The following is an 18,659-nucleotide window of genomic DNA, read 5'->3' as shown; positions in this document are numbered from 1 at the left end:
ATAAGACCTTGTCTAAAAAAAAAGTAAGCCTGCTAACTCCAGTAAAATAAATATAAATATGGTGATTCTTAGATTCTCTTAAATGTGGCAGCACTGTTAGTAGGGTTTCAGCTTAAAAGTCACAAGTCTGAATCAATTTCTCAGTTATATATTTTAATATTGGAGTCAAAGGACGGACCTGTTACTCTGATAGGCCACATTCTCTTAAAAACAAACACTGAAGTTAAATACCAAATAGGCATGAATTTCTTCTTTTGTTATTTCTTTTATTATTATTTCTTTTCAGAAAAAGGGTCTCCCTCTGTTGCCTAGGCTGGAGTGCAGTGGCCCAGTCATAGCTCATTGTCACCTCAAACTGCTGGGCTCAAGCGATCCTCCTGCCTCAGCCTCCCGAAGTGCTGGGCCTACAGCATGTGCCACCACTGTGCCTGGCTGCATGGATTTCTTGACACGCAAAAACATTAATGCCATGAGCTTCAGTTGTATTTCTAAACTTAATTCTATAGATCTTCTAGGTTTGAAAGATCCTCACTTATTAAGGAAGTAATTATATCATTCCAATGATACCATTTTGGGAGCACCGTGCCAGAGCATGGAGGTTGTGTAAGAACGTCTGCAATGGTGGCCCTGCTCGTGGTGCTGTACCCCTGCCCTCCAGGTAGGTGGTGGTCTCACGTTCACGGTCCTTATAGCTCACATTGCTGGTTTGACTGGTGTCATTTCTGAATTCTGCTAGTCTTGGAAACTGGCGACTCCTCCCTAGGCCCTGCCATCCCTTGATTGGATTTTGGTTTTCTTTGCCTCTGAGGATATTTAAATGTTGTCAGTCTAGCTCTAAATGCTTTTGAAATTGAAGGAAGTGTGTGTTCTTTCATACTCTTCATAGTATCACACAACTCTGACAGTTATTTTTTATTGAATTCTGAAGATTTCGGAGCTTCTGTGTGCCTCTGTGGTTTCAACCAAAGTCATTCAGCTGGTGTGTTTATAGGTATGTGTAGACACACACACACACACACTCACACACACGCAGTCATTGCAGGTTTCTGGCTGTCTGAGTGTCGTTTTCAGCAGTCCTGCAGGGCTGTCCCTGGAAGGGCTCCTGCCCCTGTGACTGTCCCTGTGTACGGGGCTCTCACTCTTCTTTCTGTCTTTCCTCCTGGCGGGTTGTGATGAAGACGCTTTTACAGAGCAGCCCCAGGGACACTCCCCTGCCTGCACCCAGGAGAGCCGCCTCCACCTGGCCTGTCTTTGGCCTCATAGCAAGGGCGAGCTTGATCTGACAGTCGCATCGCTGTGTGTGGAGGCACACAAGCGCAGACCTGTGTTCTCCGGACAGGCTCGGATGAAAGTGGGTGATGCAGAAAGAACCTGGACTCCATGAGTGTGTCGGGAGCTGGACTCAGAGTTCCCTGAATCCCAGGTATCGCCACGCAGAGTGCAGGAGGCCTTGCCAATGCTGACAGTTGGTGGAGGTGCTTGTGGGGTGGGGGCTACTCAGGATGTTGAGGTGCTGCCCTGGGGTCATCCCTTGCCCAGGGCGGCAGGACCTGCTGCAGCCTTGGTGAGGCCAAAGTCCTGCTGCTGCTGTCGGCCTGGCAGCCGGCTCCCTTCTATGCTCTGGACCTCCCATAGTGTGTGACCCAGCGTCTTCACGGGGCCACTGGAGCTCACCATGGGCATAGCGGTCCTTGGGCCTCCCACTCCCAGCGCTTTGTGCAGACTGCAGAATTTGTAGCCCTGTAAGCTGTTTAAAATTGCCTTTCTAAGGAAACCATTTAGACACATTTGGCAAAAGGCAAATCCCATTTGCCATTGTCTAAGTAATCCTGGGCTGTCAGAGGACTCGTGCTCTTTGCAGGGCAGCTTAGAGCCCCTACTCCCCTGGGCTAGGGGCCCCAGCTGGCTTTGTTCCCTTCCCTACCCTCCCTTCCCCCCCTCCCGCCTTTGGGCAGCACAGACGGCCTCAGGGCTGTGTGGGGCCCAGAGGGGCAGGGTGGGGGGTGGGGGACAGGCCGGCCGCTTTAGCCTGGTGGCTGGGAGGCCTGGGTGAGGGCCCTCTGCTCTCCTGGCACCATCTCTGTTTCTCTTTCTCCCATTCTGTCCTTCTCCTTCTGTTCTTTCTGCCCCCTTCCCTTTTTCCTTTCTTCCTCTCCTATCTCCCTCCTTTCTCCTCTCTTTCCCTGCCTTTGCCCTCTTCCTTGCCCCTTTCAAAAAATGGATTTGAGGCAGAATCTGTTTATATAAAAACAAAACACTTGCAGATTGTGTGTTTCCATCAGTAGAGAGCAAGGGGCGGATTCTGGTATTTTTCCCAGACGAACCTCAGTATTGAAGGGTCGGCACAGGCCACCGGGAACCGCCCGTGGGGCTGGGGAGGGCAGGCCGGGGCTGCCCGGCAGCTTCGGTATTCTGCTCTGCGTGTCTTGTTTAATTTTGAGAGCACAGAAAAGAAAAAAGCAGGAAAGGACAGTAAGTAATGTAATCAATGCCCATGTGGCCGCCACTCAGAATTGACATTTTTCCCAGGTATGTAAAGTACAAGTGAAGGGGAGCGTGGCCCCAAAGGTGAGGCGTCCTCACCCTGCTCCCTGCCCCTGCCTCGTCCCTGGGGAAGCACTCCCGAGGGCTTAGTGTGCGTCTTTGTAATCTGTTTGCACATTTTCACCGCATGTGTATGTGAACCCATGAATAATATATACTGTTGCTGGCTGAGTCTTTTAGAATCTGGCTTAAAATGCGGACATACTGTAATACAATTTTGCTACTTGCTTTTTTCACTAAACATTATGTTTTCATGATTTATCCCTGTTGATATTTATACCTAGTGCATTTATTTTTGGGTGCCCAAAAGTATTTCATTGTATGACTGTACCGAGGTTTATTTATCTACTCCACTGTTGATAGACAGTTGGTGGTTTCTAGATTTTCTGTATTATGGGAATGTTGCCCTAACTGTCTTCGATGCCTGTCCCCTGACACAGGCACCTGCCTGGGCAGCTGTTGGACCTGCCAGCCGAGTTCTTAGGTCCAGGTCCATCCTGTGACCTCCCCTGGGGTTTGTCCGAGCTTCACCACCCACAACAGCTGCTTTCTTCCTCTCCTCGACTGTCTAGGCAAGGGAAAGTTTGGAGGAGCCACGAGGATGAGGATTATAGGCATGAGCCACCATGCCCAGCCTTGCCCTTCAGTTCTGATTTTCATCTTATGTTAATGCATTAATTATGACTCCAATTAAGAAAACCCAAATATACCTCTGTCTCTCTTACCTTACCTACCTTCCTGCTTTCCCAGCACAACTGTTCTCACTTTTCTGCGTCCCTTTTGCCCTCTGCCCACACGCATGCATGGTTGTGACGTACGTAAATCACAGAACTGTGTGTTGTGCATTTTTTACTTAACAATGTAGTGTAGGCTGGGCACGGTGGCTAATGCCTATAATCCTAGCACTCTGGGAAGCCGAAGCAGGAGGATTGCTTCAGACCAGGAGTCCAAGACCAGCCTGAGCAAAAGCAAGACCCTGTCTCTACTAAAAATAGAAAAATTAGCCTGGTGTCATGGCATGGGCCTATAGTCCCAGCTACTCAAGAGGCTGAGGCAGGAGAATTGCTTGAGCCCAGGAGTTTGAAGTTGCTGTGAGCTATGACGACACCACTGCACTCTAGCCCGGGAGACAGAGCAAGACCGCAAGACCCTGTCTCAAAAAAAACAGAAAAATAGTGCAAACATTTTCTAAGTTGCTATAGTCTTCACAACAACCATTTTCATGAGCACATAATATTTTGCCTGTTGACGTCCCCTAACCTGCTCTTCCTGGTCCGGCATCTGCTTTTGCTGCCATTACTCCTCCCAGCTCCCAGCAGTTTTTGGGGAATTGCTCCCAACCCCCCAGGTCATGTTGCCATCCAGACATGGAGAAGGCTGGGTCACAGCCCTGCCTGGCTCCTCCCCCGGCCCCCTCCCCTCCCACCTCCTCCGAAACTCCCTGTTTCCTTGGGAGTAGAAAAGCCACCAAACTAATTGGACAGTCTCATTATGCGTGGCTTTGAGATTGTTTTAAATACTCACAAATAGGTTCGTCTCAGGAGGAAGGAGCATGGAGCTGACTTCTTAGGCCTTGTTCTTTCTTCTCTGTGTTTTGAGGGAGATGGTGAGAGGGATTCTCAGGCACTGCTCGTGTCTCGGGGCAGGGGACGTGGGGCTGAGCCCTCTCTAGGAACACAGAGTATATGTTCTAAGCCCACAAGTTAAGCTTGGGATGGTGGAAGTAACAGCACGCCAACCCCACACTGACAGACACCACACTGTTACTGGAACTCTCACTGTGGTGTTGACATTGTCTCTGTTTTCTGTTTCTTTAGCTAAGTTTTTGCAGCCCAGCATGGAGGTTTCTGTTGATCTCACTAGAGCAAAGTCCCAGTCTTCTGGACCTCTGCCTTCTCGTGAGCCAAATGGTCGACTTAGGGATGGTTTTTAAAAATAATGAACTGATGTGTAATAATAGCTAATACTCATGGAACACTTAGTGTATACCAGGTACTCTACTAAAAAACATTTTATGCTTATGTCTTGCTTATTCCTCACAACAGCCAAATAAGGTAGGAAACTGTCATTATCCCCGTTTGGCAGCTGTGGGAATGCAGCTCAGAGAGGGTAAGTGACTTGCCTGGATCCTCCTTGGAATCCCAGCTGTGCTTTCCCCAGCCACCCCAGCCACCCACACTGGGACACAGGGTCAAGCAGAGCAGCGATGGCTGCTCCTTTTTCATTTGCAGCGGGCAGACCAGGTCTCCTGTCCCAGCGTGACCACTGGCTGGCTGGGTGGCCTTGCCAGGTGGCTGTGCCAAGCACAGAGCAGATACACAGCACAGGCGCGATCCCTTTTTCAAGGACAAGCCAACCAAGACGAGCTGAGGGGCACAGTGGACATAGATGCTTTCCCCCTGTCCAGGTGCCAAAAACAGGTGGCTTCTTGGGGTCCACATCTGACTGTGGTTATTGCGTAGAGTTGGTTTCTGCTTATCATGGTCTCCGACCCTGTGTACCCCGGTGTCCTGGGCTATTAGACATGGGCCCAGAGGAACTGTTCCTTGGTGGAATCAGCTGAGGACTCCTCAGCAGCGAGGTGGGGGCTCCGTGCCCCTGCCCTGCTGTCCCGGGCCCCACAGGCATGGACTTGAAAGAGGCAGTGGCCACGGAACAGAGAAGGCCCCTTAGAGTAGCCGCTTGGCGAGAGTGCGGCACTTCTCGCCTTCGCCGTGCTTCCCCTCCCCTCGCTGTGCTCTGTGCCTGCCTGTCCTCCACAGCCCGACTCGGCATCCGCAGTGGGGACGCCCAGGCCTGCTGCTGTGTGTGATCGTGGCGGTGGGCAGGCTCCAGCTCCCCCCAGCACTCACAAGTGCTCAGTTTCAGCAGCACCCCAGCCCTGCCGAAAGAACCTTGCCGAGGCATTTTTGAGATCAGGGAGTGGCAATGGAGAGGCACGTGTTTGTAGCTGGCTGGCCAGGTCCCCTTCAGGCTGCTGCCTCAAGTCCAGCCCCTGACCCTCAGAGATGGGCACACGCTTGATGGGGCCCAGGCCTTCAGGGCAGAAAGTGCATCTGTTAGGATGAGGCTGGACATGCCCCAACGACGCACACCTTCTCGGGAGTCCCACCCAGCACTGAGCGCATGTGAAAGGCCCCAGCGCTGTGGCTCACATGTGACGCGGTGGGAGTGGCAGTCCTCAGGAGTCCATTTCTCTCCAGACCTGTCTCCTGACACATCCAGCCACGTCTTGTAATAGGTGTGAACATGATGGATCGTTCATTCCTTTGGCAGACAGGCCCGCCACTGCCAGCCTGCTGTGCCGGTTGCCGCGGCAGGTTACAAAACACCAGGGCCACATTTCTGGTACCTTGGCATCCCCCCCACAGAGAAGTAAAATATCAGTGGAGCAAATTACTGACCGAATACTTTGGAATCTATAAATATTAAATTGCTCTGGCTTTCATATAAAATGCAAGCTCTGGTCGGCCCCGGGGGGTGGGGGGAGGCGTCTAGCGAGTATAGGGGGGGATGGTTGCCATTGGAGAGACAAATGTCCCCAAAGGGCAGGGCTGGGGCTGACTCTGTGGCTGTGGTTGGTGGGGGCGCAACCCTCTCTGGAGGAGAAGCAGTGGGGAGTGGGGTACAAAGAGTGGGGAGGTGGAAACCCCAAATTGGGCTTTAACTCAGGAGAGGGTGTCCTCTGAGTTTCCATTTGACGTTTTGTGGTTGGGGTGCGGGTGGTTTGCAGGCGAGCTTCATGGTGCCTTCTCACCCCAGCCTGGGGCCCCAGTGTACTGCCTCCTCTGTGCACCGTCCCCCTCAGAGCCTCCCCCAGCAGCAGGGCTGCAGCCAGCTGTCCTCCCCTCCAGTCCTGCTGCCCCAGCCCAGGCTCTTCCCCTGCACTGGGTCTCCTGCGCTCATCGCGGCCGATGTGAGGATTCCGGTCACATCGGTGGCTTTGTGCTGGTTTGTGTGTCTATAGTGAGTACACTGCATGGGTTATTCCACTACCTCGGTTCAATTTTGGACTCTCTGCACATGGCGGGGGGAATCTTTGTGTCTTTGGCATCTCTTTAGGATGCCAGCAGTGATCAACTGCTCTGATGTGCCAAGACCCTGTGCCAAGTTTTTTAAATGCCTCCCCTCGTCGAGCTGTGCGCAGCAGGATAAGGCAGAAACCACAGCACATTCACCAGATTGCAGCCGAGGATACTGATGCTCAGGAGGGCAAAGCGACTTGCTCGGGTCACACACAGACCCAAGGGAATTCCAGGCTCTTAGTGGCCGAGCTTGGATTCAGCCCAGGGCTTTCCAGTTCCAGACCTGGAGTCTTAAGGGGAGCTGGCCCCCTCCTGCTGGGAGGACCTGCTGCCCCAGGCCGGCGGCCACGCCCTCTCTCCCTTGCAGGCATCCCCACGCTCATCGTGCTGGACCCGCAGGGCGAGGTGATCACGCGGCAGGGCCGGGTGGAGGTGCTCAATGACGAGGACTGCAGGGAGTTCCCCTGGCACCCCAAGCCCGTGCTGGAGCTCTCTGACTCCAACGCTGTGCAGCTCAACGAGGGCCCCTGCCTCGTCCTTTTTGTAGGTATGAAGCTCAGCCAGGCCCCAGTGGGGGGACATGGGACAGGATGGACCTCACTTGGGAGGTGCCTGTCCCTGCAGCTTGTTCCCATCACTAACGGTGCAGCCTGGGCCTTTGTCTCATCCCAGCAGCCTTGCTTTTGACCCCAATGATTTATTCATGGCTCGCCCCTGTGGGAGGTGTTCTGGGAGCTGCTGCTGCCTTCCTTCCTCCTGCTCCCCGGCTGCCAGCTGGGCAGGATAGGTCGGGCTGGGAGGGTGCCCTGGGCCCCCCTGAACAGAACCATTGTTGGAAAGAGGCGGGGCTGTACACAGCAGCTGGGGGCGGGGTTGGCCCCCCTCTGGCCACGGCTCACCTGAGGCTGCTCCTGCTGATCCTCTGTGCTCTGATGAACTGCTGCAGGACACACGCGCACACACATACACACACACATACACACACGTACCCAGCCATCCTCAACTGCACCTCTCAAGTGTCCTGTCCCACTCTCTCTGGTGCTCCTTGGGTGGCTGTGCTCAGCCTGGGCAGGAGGACACAGCAGCATCCGCTCTAGACTCCCTGCAGCCCCCTGGGATGACACTAGTTCCTTTTGCAAACTGAGCAGTAGGTGGCCAAGGCCGCCTGGGACTCTGCCTTGGGACTTGTTGCTCCCCTCCGACTTATGATGACGGTAGTAAGGTTGTGGCTGAGGCACTGCCATCCCCACCTCACTGAGGGCCAGGCATGTGCAGCTCCTATACCTGTTGTCTGGAGGTCTGGTTTGGGGTCCCCTAGGAGAGGAGCCAGTCTGCAGACCCAGGGGAGTTCTTCAGTAAACTGAGGGTACTGGCTGGTTCTGCACTTGGGGGAGGAAGGCCCCCCACCCAGAGGTGGCCTAGGGGCATCATTCGCCATGGGGCTGTCCTGCCTGCTGCAGGCTCACACAACCACACCCTGGGGCCGGCCGGGAAACAATGCTGAGCCCAGGGACAATTGGGAACCTCATGGCCATCTGTAGATGTGGAAGTGGAAAGAGCCAGTTGTGCAGCCCAGGTGTGGGCCCCGGGTGTGTCCTGGGGAGTCTCTGTGCACACGGCAGAGCTCTTGGGCATTTCTGGGTGAAATCCCTCTGCAGGAGCCTGCTCTCCCCTTCCCTGCTTTTGCCACTTGGGGGTGCTGCTCTTGCTCTCGGGTGCGGGTTTCAGCAAGCGAGCCCAGGGCCCGGTGGGTGGCTGCCCTGCCCTGCCGTTTCACCGAGGCAAGGGATGCCCAAAGCGGGGCTGGGCGTTCTCCCGTGCAGTCAGCCGACCCCTCCCAGGTGAGTCCCAGGGTCGTGCCCCCCTCGCCATCAAAGCCGCTGACCGGACCACAGTCCTCACCCCCTCACCGCCAGTTCTTCTGCCATTTTCACTAGGAGGTGGAAGTCCCTGGTCATGGCTTCTCATTCTGTGATTGAGAGAGAAACTACCAGGGCTCCAGGTCCTGGTTAGTGAGGAGTTCAGTGAAAAGCGCTATCAGTGCTGCTCAGTGAGGCGGGTTGTTCCTGGCGGGCCTGGTGCAGGAGGGCGCTGTGCCAGTGTGCTTTGCTGCTAGAACCGGCACATGCATGTGTTCACAGGTGTGCGGCACGCTCGTGCACGCAGAAGGCATGGCCTGTGTCCGAGGGGACGTTCTTTTTCCATTCAGGGGGTACGCAGATGAGTGTGTCTGCAGCTCAGGCCCTGGGCCCAGGCCTGCTCAGGGAATGCCATTGTTCCACAAGCCAGTGTTCCTATTTGTCTTTTTCTGTCTCCCTATCACAGATTCTGAGGATGACGGAGAGTCCGAGGCAGCCAAGCAGTTGATTCAGCCAATAGCTGAGAAAATCATTGCCAAGTACAAAGCCAAAGAGGAAGAGGCGCCACTTCTATTCTTTGTAGCTGGGGAGGTGAGTAGGAAGGAAGGGCTGGGCCTGGGCAGGGCTGGCTCAGCTGGGGACTTCTAGGACCTGAGTGGTACCAGCCCCAGGGTGACTGTGACTCTGGGGGAGCCCACAGGCAAATGTGGCAAGGAAAGGTGTGTCATTCGCCGTGGAGAGCCGTTTCCTGCCCCTGCTGCTGCCTCTTCCCGTTTCTCACTGTTCCACCCAAGCCACCACCGAGAGCAGCAGCCACAGCTCCGTGATCCACGCGCACTCCCTTGGCGCTGGGTCAGAACCAGGCCTTTGAGGCTTTACAAAGGGTCGGCTCTGTTAGTCCCTCCCCACCAGCCTGCAAGTGGGTTTATCCCATTGCAGGGATTTTGGCTCCGGCCAACCCAGGGAGAGTGCTGAGGTTGGAAATTGCTGCCATTCCCAGTCTCTTTCACCCCAGACTGTCCCTCGGGAGGCCCCCAGCTGGGCTGGACCGAGGGGGTTTGGGGTGGGGGCCTTTCACAGGGTGAGAAGGCGGGCCCTTTGGTGGAGCCATCTCCAGCAGGTGCCTGGCCCACCCGGGTGTGGGACGCTCTGCCCCGAAGACACGGCCTCGCTGCAAGGTGGCTCTGCTCATTCCCACCCCCAACCCCAGAAGCCCCGCTCTGTGCATGCTCCACCACCTTCCCACCCAACCCGTGTGCCCCCCGTAAGCTGGTATCAACACTTTTTGCAGCCGCCCCTGCGCTAGGTCCACATCCGTACCTCCAGTTGGTCAGAGCCCCTTGCTCATTTCACGCTGCGTTTGGATCCTGGGAGAGGCACAGAGGAGACAGGCGGTGGGGCCAGGCACCCTGAACCACCCATTCATCACCTCCTCAATAGGCGCCCCTACTCCTCCCGCTGGGCCCCTGGAAAGCAGCTCAAGTCGCCTGCTCAGCCCTGGGGTGGAGGGAAACAAAGGAGGTTCACAGGCCCTGCCTCGGCCACACTAGCTACCCCACACAAAGCACAACAGAGCTGCTCTGAATTTATTAAACTCTAACCCCTGCAGAGTGGCCCAGAGAAAAGATGGGTGCAGAACAGAAAGGGCTGAGTGTGGGGTGGGGGCAGGAGCTTTAGAAATGCATCTGAAAAGGGGCATTTGCAGGTTTTCTATGTATCAGGCTCCAAGCCAAGCACTTCACCTGCAGGAGCTCCTTTGCTCCTGCCTCTCTGGCTGGGAAATAACCATTGTCCTGCTTCACAGAGGAGAGGGGGAGGGACTGCCTGGAGGCCGTTCGCTGGGCTGGGAGTGCTGGCAGCTCAGCTCAGTCTCCCCTTACATCAGCCCAGCGTGTAGTGTGGTTAAATCCATTTTGCAGGGGGTGAGATCTGGGCTCAGAGAAGTGACTTGCCAAAGTCACACAGTAAGCCGGTAGCTGAAAGGATACTGATGCGAGGTCAGTGTGACTCCAGAAGCAGTGCTCTTCCTCCTCCTGTCCCTGTGCTCTCACAAATGACCCGCTTAGACCTAGAGGGACGAGGATGGGCAGGCGCAGGAAGAAGGCTCCCGGGCCAGCAAGCTGGACAGAGAAGCCTGTGTCATCCGCTGCTCTAATTCCCCACCTGGCCACGTGTTCTTCCTGTGCACGTCACCTGGGCTCATGCTCGTGGTGGCTTTTCCATTTCTCTGTCCATGAAGCAAGGCGACACAGAAGGAGGTGGGCTCAGGGAGCTGGCATGTCAGGCGCTAACTGAGCCCCTCCGACCCAGGGTTGGTGGGGGGGGGCTTGTTCCTGTCTTGATCCTGTCCCCTCTGACAGGCAGGAGTTATCCCTTCCAAAGCCTTAACAGGCGTTGATATTCATCTGCCCATGGTTTGCGCAGAGGGTTCCGGGAGGGGAGGCAGCGGAGCGCTTGGCTTGGTCTGGGCCTCTGGATGGGAGTCGGACGTACAGTGTCTGTGTGTTTCATGAGGAGTTGTTACTGGCCCCCGAGGAGGGCCTGGGCTGGGTGAAGAGGGCCAGGGATGTAGGGCCAGCCAGCACTGCTGGGAAGTGCTCGCTGTTTCGGGGGGTGGAGGTGGGGAGAACCATCCTCACTAACAACCTTCCTAAAAGTTTGCCTTTTGAGAAAGGAGTGTGTGTGTCTCAGAAACCGGTGAGCTGTACATTTCATGCCTCCAGCTCCCACCATTTAAGGCCAGGAATTTCCCGAGCCCTTTCTCTGCAGGGTGGCTCAAGTTTTCCCATTCAGTTTGGAACATTGTGCATTTTACAGTGAACAACCTCAGAGTGGGTATGTTGAGTTCATTTTCTTTTATTCTCCAATGGGAGTCCACAGCGGGAAAGGTAGTCTCAAATGTTTGCTCCCTTACAAATCCTTTCTCCTTGTCTTCGGATTTCTGTGTTTGCCTTTCTATTTGAATAAGGCTATCTCTGATATTAGGGAAATTCACCTGGACAGCTGCTGGGAATGTCTGATAAATTATTGTAAACTGGCACGGAGCTTAAGTAGCCTCCTTCTGAACTGGCCGGCTGGGCAACCCGTGCCCTCCCTGAAACCAGGGGGTTAGGGCAGAGGCAGAGAGCTGTTTCTGTTTAAAAACATTCCACAGGTAAGTCCAGATTGGCCTCAGATAATCCACAGTGGGGCTGCAAATAATTGAGAGTTGGTTGCAAAAGTAAGCAATCAAAGGATGTCACAGTTTTAAAAAACAGAGGACACGTTAAAGTTGCATTCATGCTAATCTGGTGGTTTGGAAGATGCAGAGAGAGAAATTTACAAAGCAGCCTCCCCTTCCCCAAGGCAGGGCAGGGTCCCCTGCTCCTCATTTTAAAAGCACACCTCTCCTCGAGGGGAGCCTGCTCTTCAGGGTGACAGAGCGGTCCTGCTTCCGTCCCATCTGGGGAGACCGGGCCCAGGGGGACTCTCTGCCGTCTTTAAAATTTCTTGGTTCTCTCTCCTTTCTGGTGACCTCAGGATGACATGACTGACTCCCTGCGAGATTACACCAACCTGCCCGAGGCTGCCCCTTTGCTCACCATACTGGACATGTCGGCCCGGGCCAAGTACGTGATGGACGTGGAGGAGATCACCCCTGCCATCGTGGAGGCCTTTGTGAATGACTTCCTAGCAGAAAAGCTCAAACCAGAGCCCATCTAGTGGGGCTGCGGCCTCCTGGGACGTTATTTAAAACTCAGTCTTCTTCTCCCCCTGTTCCTTCCCTCCACCCTTGGACTTTTCCAGCGTGTCCCAAATCACTCAACCCAGTGTCCAACCTCTCTGTGGTGCCTTGTTTCTGCATTAACTCCTCAGCCAACACCCCAGGGTGCGCATCCTCCCAGCAGCAGCAGAACCCACCGTGTTTGGAGACTCTGCTTGGGATCCCGAGGATGGTACCACCTGGCCAGAACTGGACTGCGTCACTCTCTCAAAGTCACCAGCTCTTGGTGAAGGACCTGCCAGGGTGTTCTTCAGCAGAGTGAGCGTGAAGGGATGACGGATCGGGGCTCTGACTCTGGTGCCAGCACACACACAGAGCCTGGGACAGCCACGCGGCACTGCCCGGTGACACACAGACATGCAGCTGGAGCAGAGAAGGGGCTGTGGCCTCACTAGGCATCAGCTTAGAGCCATTGGTGAGATTGTCCTTTTCTAAACGATGTAGTGGTTCTTGGTCTGAGGGGAAAACAGCAGCTTGTCAGTGTGTTCTTGGGCAGGGCATTCCAAACCTAAAAGGAAGCTTATGGGGTCTTTTTGGTGAGAAAAACAAGTAGCTAAGGTAATGGTTCCTATAGTAACTGCTTACTTTTATTGGGCTCCTGTGTGATATGAGCTCCTCATTCCTTCCTTGTATCTCTTTTTTCCTTGATCTTGACCTTCCCCGAGTTTCTGCTGTTCATATGAACAGCTCCCACTATCTTGGAATTTTGTTAACGAATTCTTCCCCTTGGACACCGTCCAAGAAACTCAGCCCTGAGTTCTCAGAGGAGCACGGCCCGGCCAGCACAGACCTCTCACTCAGCCCAGCTCTGTGCCTGAGGCCACTGGACCTCTGCCGAGGTGCCTGTGCCCACCTTTGGTTACCCCTGTCATTCTCTTTTCTTTTCAAAGCATAACTAAAAAGAGACAAGAAACTACCAGAAGCCTCACTTTTTCCTAAGAAATGGCAGAAGGAGCTGTGCCCTGGGGTGAGAGTGAGGACAGAGGGCGTGGAACCCCTCTGCTAAGCCCAGGTATTATAGCTTGGCCTCTTATTTGGACTGAAGTGACCATAAAAAGGGAAACAATTGCTCTGTTCTTAGGACCTGGCGTGGAGGGCTTTGGCCGAGGTACTCACGGGGTTTTGTCCTCCTCAGTCAGTCAGGTGTCAGAGTCTTTAAACAGTCCTGGGCCTTACTGCTCAGCACTCAGCGCTCTGCCAAACAAAACCATTTATTTGGAAAACCTAGCCCCCCAGTAAGCTGTTGACACTGTTTTTCCTTGCCGAATTGGATTGTTGATTTGTAGTTCGGAGGTACAAAATAGTTGGTAATTAGACTGTTATTTGATGTTGCCAGCCTGAAATGCAACCACCTAGTAAGAAATAAAGCAGGCATCTCTGGACATTATCAACCACGTGGCCTTTCCTGTCCTCTTTTTCGCCTGTGCTGCTCTGATCTGCTAGAGGGTGGACAGGGGAGTGGGGGACAGAGAGAACCTCTTGACTTTGACTGATAGCTGGTAGCTGTGTTCCAGAATTTCTGAGAAGCCCAAGACCTAACATAGTCATCTGTCAGATCCTCTTGGTTGCTAAAAACAGGGATGCTCATTTGGATTAAAGCGCCAGAGGCAGATCCTTCCTGGAGCTCCCATCAAGCCACCATGTCTCCTGGTTTGACGTGGCCCTTGATGGAGGGCGAGTCCCTGGATTACACACATCGCTGTGGACATTCTTGCTCATTCCCTCCCTACAGGGGAGCCAGGTGCTCTGAGGCCTGAGAGAGCTGCTTGGGGAAACACAAGGAAGCATGCATGGGTCTCCCCGTGAAGAATGGGGCACGGTGGAGACCTGTAAACCTGGCTCTATCCTAGCGCTAGAGGCTTCTCTGGAACTCTGCCAATGTCCTCCTTAGGAGGCGGGCTGGGTGGGGGTACAAGATGAGGCCAACGTCCCTTTGAGAGATGGGCAGGATTTCTGTCCATGCCCCAGATTGTAATGGCCTTGGAGAAAAGGTGGTCTCTCTTAGCAAATACTCATCTTTGGGGGCAGAAGGACAAAGTCCAGGGAGGAGTTGCACTAAAGTCACTGCAACAGAAAAATTAGATCATCTGTGATACTTTGGTGGCCTGTCCTGAGCTGACTCTTCCGAACTACCAGCCACTATGTCAAACTGGATCCTTGACACCAGAATTCCCTTCTTAGGGCAGACGTGTAGGTTTGTTAAGGTCAGCGGGGGAAGGTTTACTAAAGAGGTTTAGGTTTATCTACTGACTACGTTGGGGGAAAACATTAGGGAAGAATCACTTCTTGAGTGTCAGTGAAATAATTAATCCCTTTCTTGACAGTGCGAGAGACCTTAAAGGTTATTGATGCAGACAAAGTGGGTGGCATGATAATTCCTACCAAGCAGCTCTAAAATACCTTAAAATTCATGTTGCTAATTAGAAGCAGGTTAAAACACCAGCTGTGACATATTCAAGGGCTTCCGCCAGCAGCCAGGGAAACCATGCCCTGGAGGTTGAGCAGGAAGGTGGCTGTAAAAATGCCACCCTAGGGTTCCCAGATTTGTGTTCACCACAATGACTTCCAGATCCCATTCCACCTATTCTCACAACAGAAATGAGATTTTTTTTTTTTTTTACAAGTCTCCCAACATTAGAAATCTGTTTAAGAAAAAGGGTGTGCCTTCGGGATTGCCACGTACAGTGGGCAGATGAAAACCAGCTTCTTTTCCAGTAGTGAGGTGTTGCCCCCCCCTCCCCCCAGTGTGTCCTTGAAATCAATGGCTATCACTTACCCGAGCACAGGGAGCCAGTCGTTTTGGCATCAGCCAAGCTTTTAGTGGTAATTTTCAGCCAGACTTTGTTTTTTCCTGTTGCCTAATTAAAGACACTGAAAAGCTGTTCTCCCTTCCGCCTGCCTCTTTCCAGAGCAGCAAACTGAATTCTGAAATGACAGACACAGGGTGTGGCTTGAGAATGGATCAGTGGGACCAAACATGGTGCTGCACTGTTTAGCTTAGGGAGGATACACGTGTAGAATGCTGGGCACTCGGGATGGTGGCCCTGGAGGGACCTGAGCGCCTGGTCCTGCTCCCTTGAACCACACAGGTACAGGCATGCTCTGTTCCCAGTGCCATTGCCCTGGCCACCCTGGGCAGGCCCATGCTTGGGCTCCTGATACGACTGACATGGAATGCCATCATGGTATAGGCTGCACGTGGGCCCACAGAGGCTCAGGAGTGTCCCCTGCAGCTTCTCTCTGGGGGCTGCCTTGGGAACCAAGGACTGACCTGGGGACCCCGAGCTCGGGAAGATCTTTTACATTTGCCCCGCAGTGGTTATATTGAAGAAGTGAACACCTTACCTAGAGCCCTCATTGCCGATGCTCACAGTGACAAGAACACACACCCTGCTTTCCTCCAAGCAGGCTGCTTAAGGACAAATTCTTTGGGGACAAATAGCTGTTGACTATTAGCTTCATTATTAGCGGTAATGGTCTGTGAGCATGTGTGAAGGGCGAAGTATTTTGCAGGAAACAAGGCTTTTATCTTGGTTCTGCCTCATGCCCTCTTATCCTGTGGGGGACAGGACACAAGGGTGCTCCAGGGGTGTGTCCTCTGTGAAAGCACACAGGTAAGTGTGCTTACTGTCGTTTTTCAAGGCATAAGTGTGTCTCACGCCCTTGGTGCTTTGGAAAACTTCCGAAGCCAGGAAGTGTGTTAGTAGGGTTGGGTGGAACTTATCCTGAGGGACCGCTGGATTTCCATTAAATAATGTACCAACTCATGAAAGCCTTTGTCCCCAGGCCTATAGGCAAAATGTGCAGCCTGAAGCAGGCAGAGCCAGCCTCAGGTCTGGATTCACGGGTGCTCGCGCCTTACACACGTAAGTCACCCACTCGTCCTAGAACCAGGATACAGTAGGAGACATGATCTTCAGACCCAGGGCCGCCAAAATCAATCTCCTTTGGACATCAGGGGACATGGAAGTCCCCAACCAATCAAGAGCCACTCTGCAGGCTTGCAGTTAGTATGTGCTCCCTTCACCTCTCAGCGGTGCAAGGGAGGCCAAGGGAGGAGGCTGAGAGGCCAGACCTGCAGCCATCGGCTCCTTCCTGTCCCCAGCCTTTGTTCCCCTCCTGCATTCTGAGGAAGCAGCGACTTTGGTAATGGCCCACCCCGACTCTGAAGTTCCTACTGAAAAAAGTAGCTCTTCCCTACAAACAATATTGAGAGCACAGTAAGAACAGAACCCATCCCATCCATAACACACTCAGATGTTCAGTCATCCCTGGCTGTTGTGTCAGCAGCACTTCCTGAGGCTTCCAGCAAGGGAGGGCCTGGCTCGCAGCTGCTGTCTCAGCTGCTCGAATGTAACATGGTTCCTTGGTTCTGACACTAAGTCATCCAAAGCAATAAGCCAGCTCACCCATTCATTTGGCTTCCAGCTTATTACATTTGCACATACACTGATGAAAGTAGAGGAAATAAGATCTTGAAGTTTAAAAACGGTACATGAGTGCTTCCTTAAGAAAAAACAAAAACAAAAAAAGGTAAGTCCAAGTCAGGTCTGTTCCCGAGGGAGCCCCAGGCCCCACAGCACAGCTGGGGGTTTCCAGCGCCAGCCATGGACCTCGGGTGCTGTTTGTGGGGTCTCCGTGTGGTGGAATGGCCAAAGTGGAGCTACATGCAGCCCAGCTGGGATGGTGGGGACATCTGGTGTTGCTGATAATCCCGGGGCAAGTGGTAGAAGGTCCCGGGTGGACTCAGTCCCCAGAGGGCCACTTAGCTTCTGGACCTTAACGACCAGGAAGGAGGAGCCCGCAGCTGTGGCTGGGCAGCTGTCCTGCCCTGCAGCACTAACCGAAGGGCCAAGTGGTGGCTCCCGGTGTGAGTTCCAGGCTCTTCTGGACATCTGCATTTCATCCAGAGTAGCTTTCCCAGAGGCTCCCGTCAAAGGGAAAAGTTACACTAGTTTCTCCTGCTGCGGCCACTTCCCATCTCTCTCCACTTTCTCCTCGGGTTTGGTTCCAGTGTCTTCTGCTTCAGACTCTTCTGCCGAGATTATGTGGGACAATCTGGATGGGTCTCCAACTTTTAATACCTCCGAGCACAAATGGCTTGCAGAATGCTCTCCCTGGTAGAGGGAGACTTGACTCCATCTTCTTTCCCCACTTTTCCAACAACTTAAATCCTGGAAAAATCCCGACCCCTCCCTTTAGTACTGGGAGAGGGTTTTGAGGCGTGACCTGCCACCTCGTGGCAGAAGTCGCTATTGCAGCTATGCGTCAACACAAAGGCAAGGGGGAGCCTGGCCAACATTCTGACAGTGTTTATCTTTCAGCCCAGCAGTGTTTTTCTTGTCATGTATTGCTCAGTTTTTATTCCTATTTACTGGGAAAATGGTGAGAACAAATGTTGCCTTCAAAATTGAGGAGAATTCAAGATAGCAATTTTCCAACATCACTCAGCAAATGAGAACATAACCACTTGCTCCCCTGTAGTCATTTAAAAGAAAATTTCCCTCCCTCCCCTCTTTCACCCCCTCCCTACATCATACCCATGAATATACAAAAAGAACTCAGATGGCATTGTACGGAAGCCATTGGCTATAAGGTGAATAAGATGAAATTTCTTTTTCCTGTACCCAGGATGACAAAATGGGCTTAGAATTATTTGTATTTTGCATTGCTTTGTTTTTCTAAACAAGGATAAGGTATGTGGCATGTTCTTTCACTGATTTTTATTTACCCAGGGACACAAATTACAGACTGGTTTTATGTTGGAAAGATGTGAGCTTCCTCTTAGTGCCTTCTGTTTCTTAGCACGCCAAGGTGTTGAGGGAGACCAAATGCCAATAGGCCGTAGTATGAATTTGAGTTCTCCAGCTGCCTTTCAGACTGCGCCTGCTGGTGACAGTATGGTCCTCTTCAACTCCAGCCTCTGTGAGCACCAGTGCAATATAAAGGCTTTGGACCCTTCTACTTTCTAAAACCTTCCTGGGGATGGAGTCTCAAGAATAGTCCGTGGGCCCCTTGCATCAACCATCTGTGTGAGGCTCGGGGCAGCCCCAGACCAGAGTAGGGGCACCAGCTTCAGGCCGCTCAGCCTGGGAGGGCATGGCCATCCAAAGAGCATTATCCCTAAAAACATCCCTCACCTCAAACATGCCAAGTAATCCCACCCTGCTCCCTGGGACACGACTCATGCTTGATCATTTGGTTTTCCCAAGAGGAAGTTTTACTCGGGAGCTGGGGAACCAGAAGGGGAAGAAAGCAGGGGGTGAGGTGGGGGAAGGACATGTTTTCCCCAGTCATACCGACAACTCTTGACCTCCCTGGAACAAGCAGCTAAATAAAGGGCTCCCAAGGAACCCAAACCATTATAGGAGCCACTGTACAGGAGGGGTGTGGGAAAACTGCACTTCTCGTGTCACCCTCAACTCCAGCCCTATTCTTTGTAGTTGCAAAAGCAGTGCTTAAAATGCA

At 53.1% G+C, this 18,659-nt stretch overlaps 1 protein-coding gene across 3 annotated transcripts in view; it reads left to right on the top strand.

The window, feature by feature from the left end:
• The window catches only part of NXN (nucleoredoxin), a 143,536-nt gene extending 129,954 nt beyond the window's left edge, over window positions 1-13,582 (top strand). For 2 of the 3 annotated variants that reach the window (XM_045526164.1, XM_045526166.1), the window contains exons 6-8: window positions 6,937-7,116; window positions 8,895-9,019; window positions 11,948-13,582. In XM_045526164.1, coding sequence (XP_045382120.1) covers window positions 6,937-7,116; window positions 8,895-9,019; window positions 11,948-12,130 — 488 coding nt within the window. In that variant the 3' untranslated portion in view covers window positions 12,131-13,582. The remainder of the gene's footprint in view (window positions 1-6,936; window positions 7,117-8,894; window positions 9,020-11,947) is intronic. The other variant, XM_045526165.1, reaches the window with a different exon arrangement.
• The last annotated feature ends 5,077 nt before the right edge of the window (window positions 13,583-18,659 follow it).

The sequence above is a fragment of the Lemur catta genome, chromosome 15 (assembly GCF_020740605.2).
Source record: "Lemur catta isolate mLemCat1 chromosome 15, mLemCat1.pri, whole genome shotgun sequence".
Classification (NCBI taxonomy): Eukaryota; Metazoa; Chordata; class Mammalia; order Primates; family Lemuridae; genus Lemur; species Lemur catta.
The sequence above is the reverse complement of the archived record's forward strand: the minus strand, read 5'-3'. Positions and strand labels throughout refer to the sequence as shown.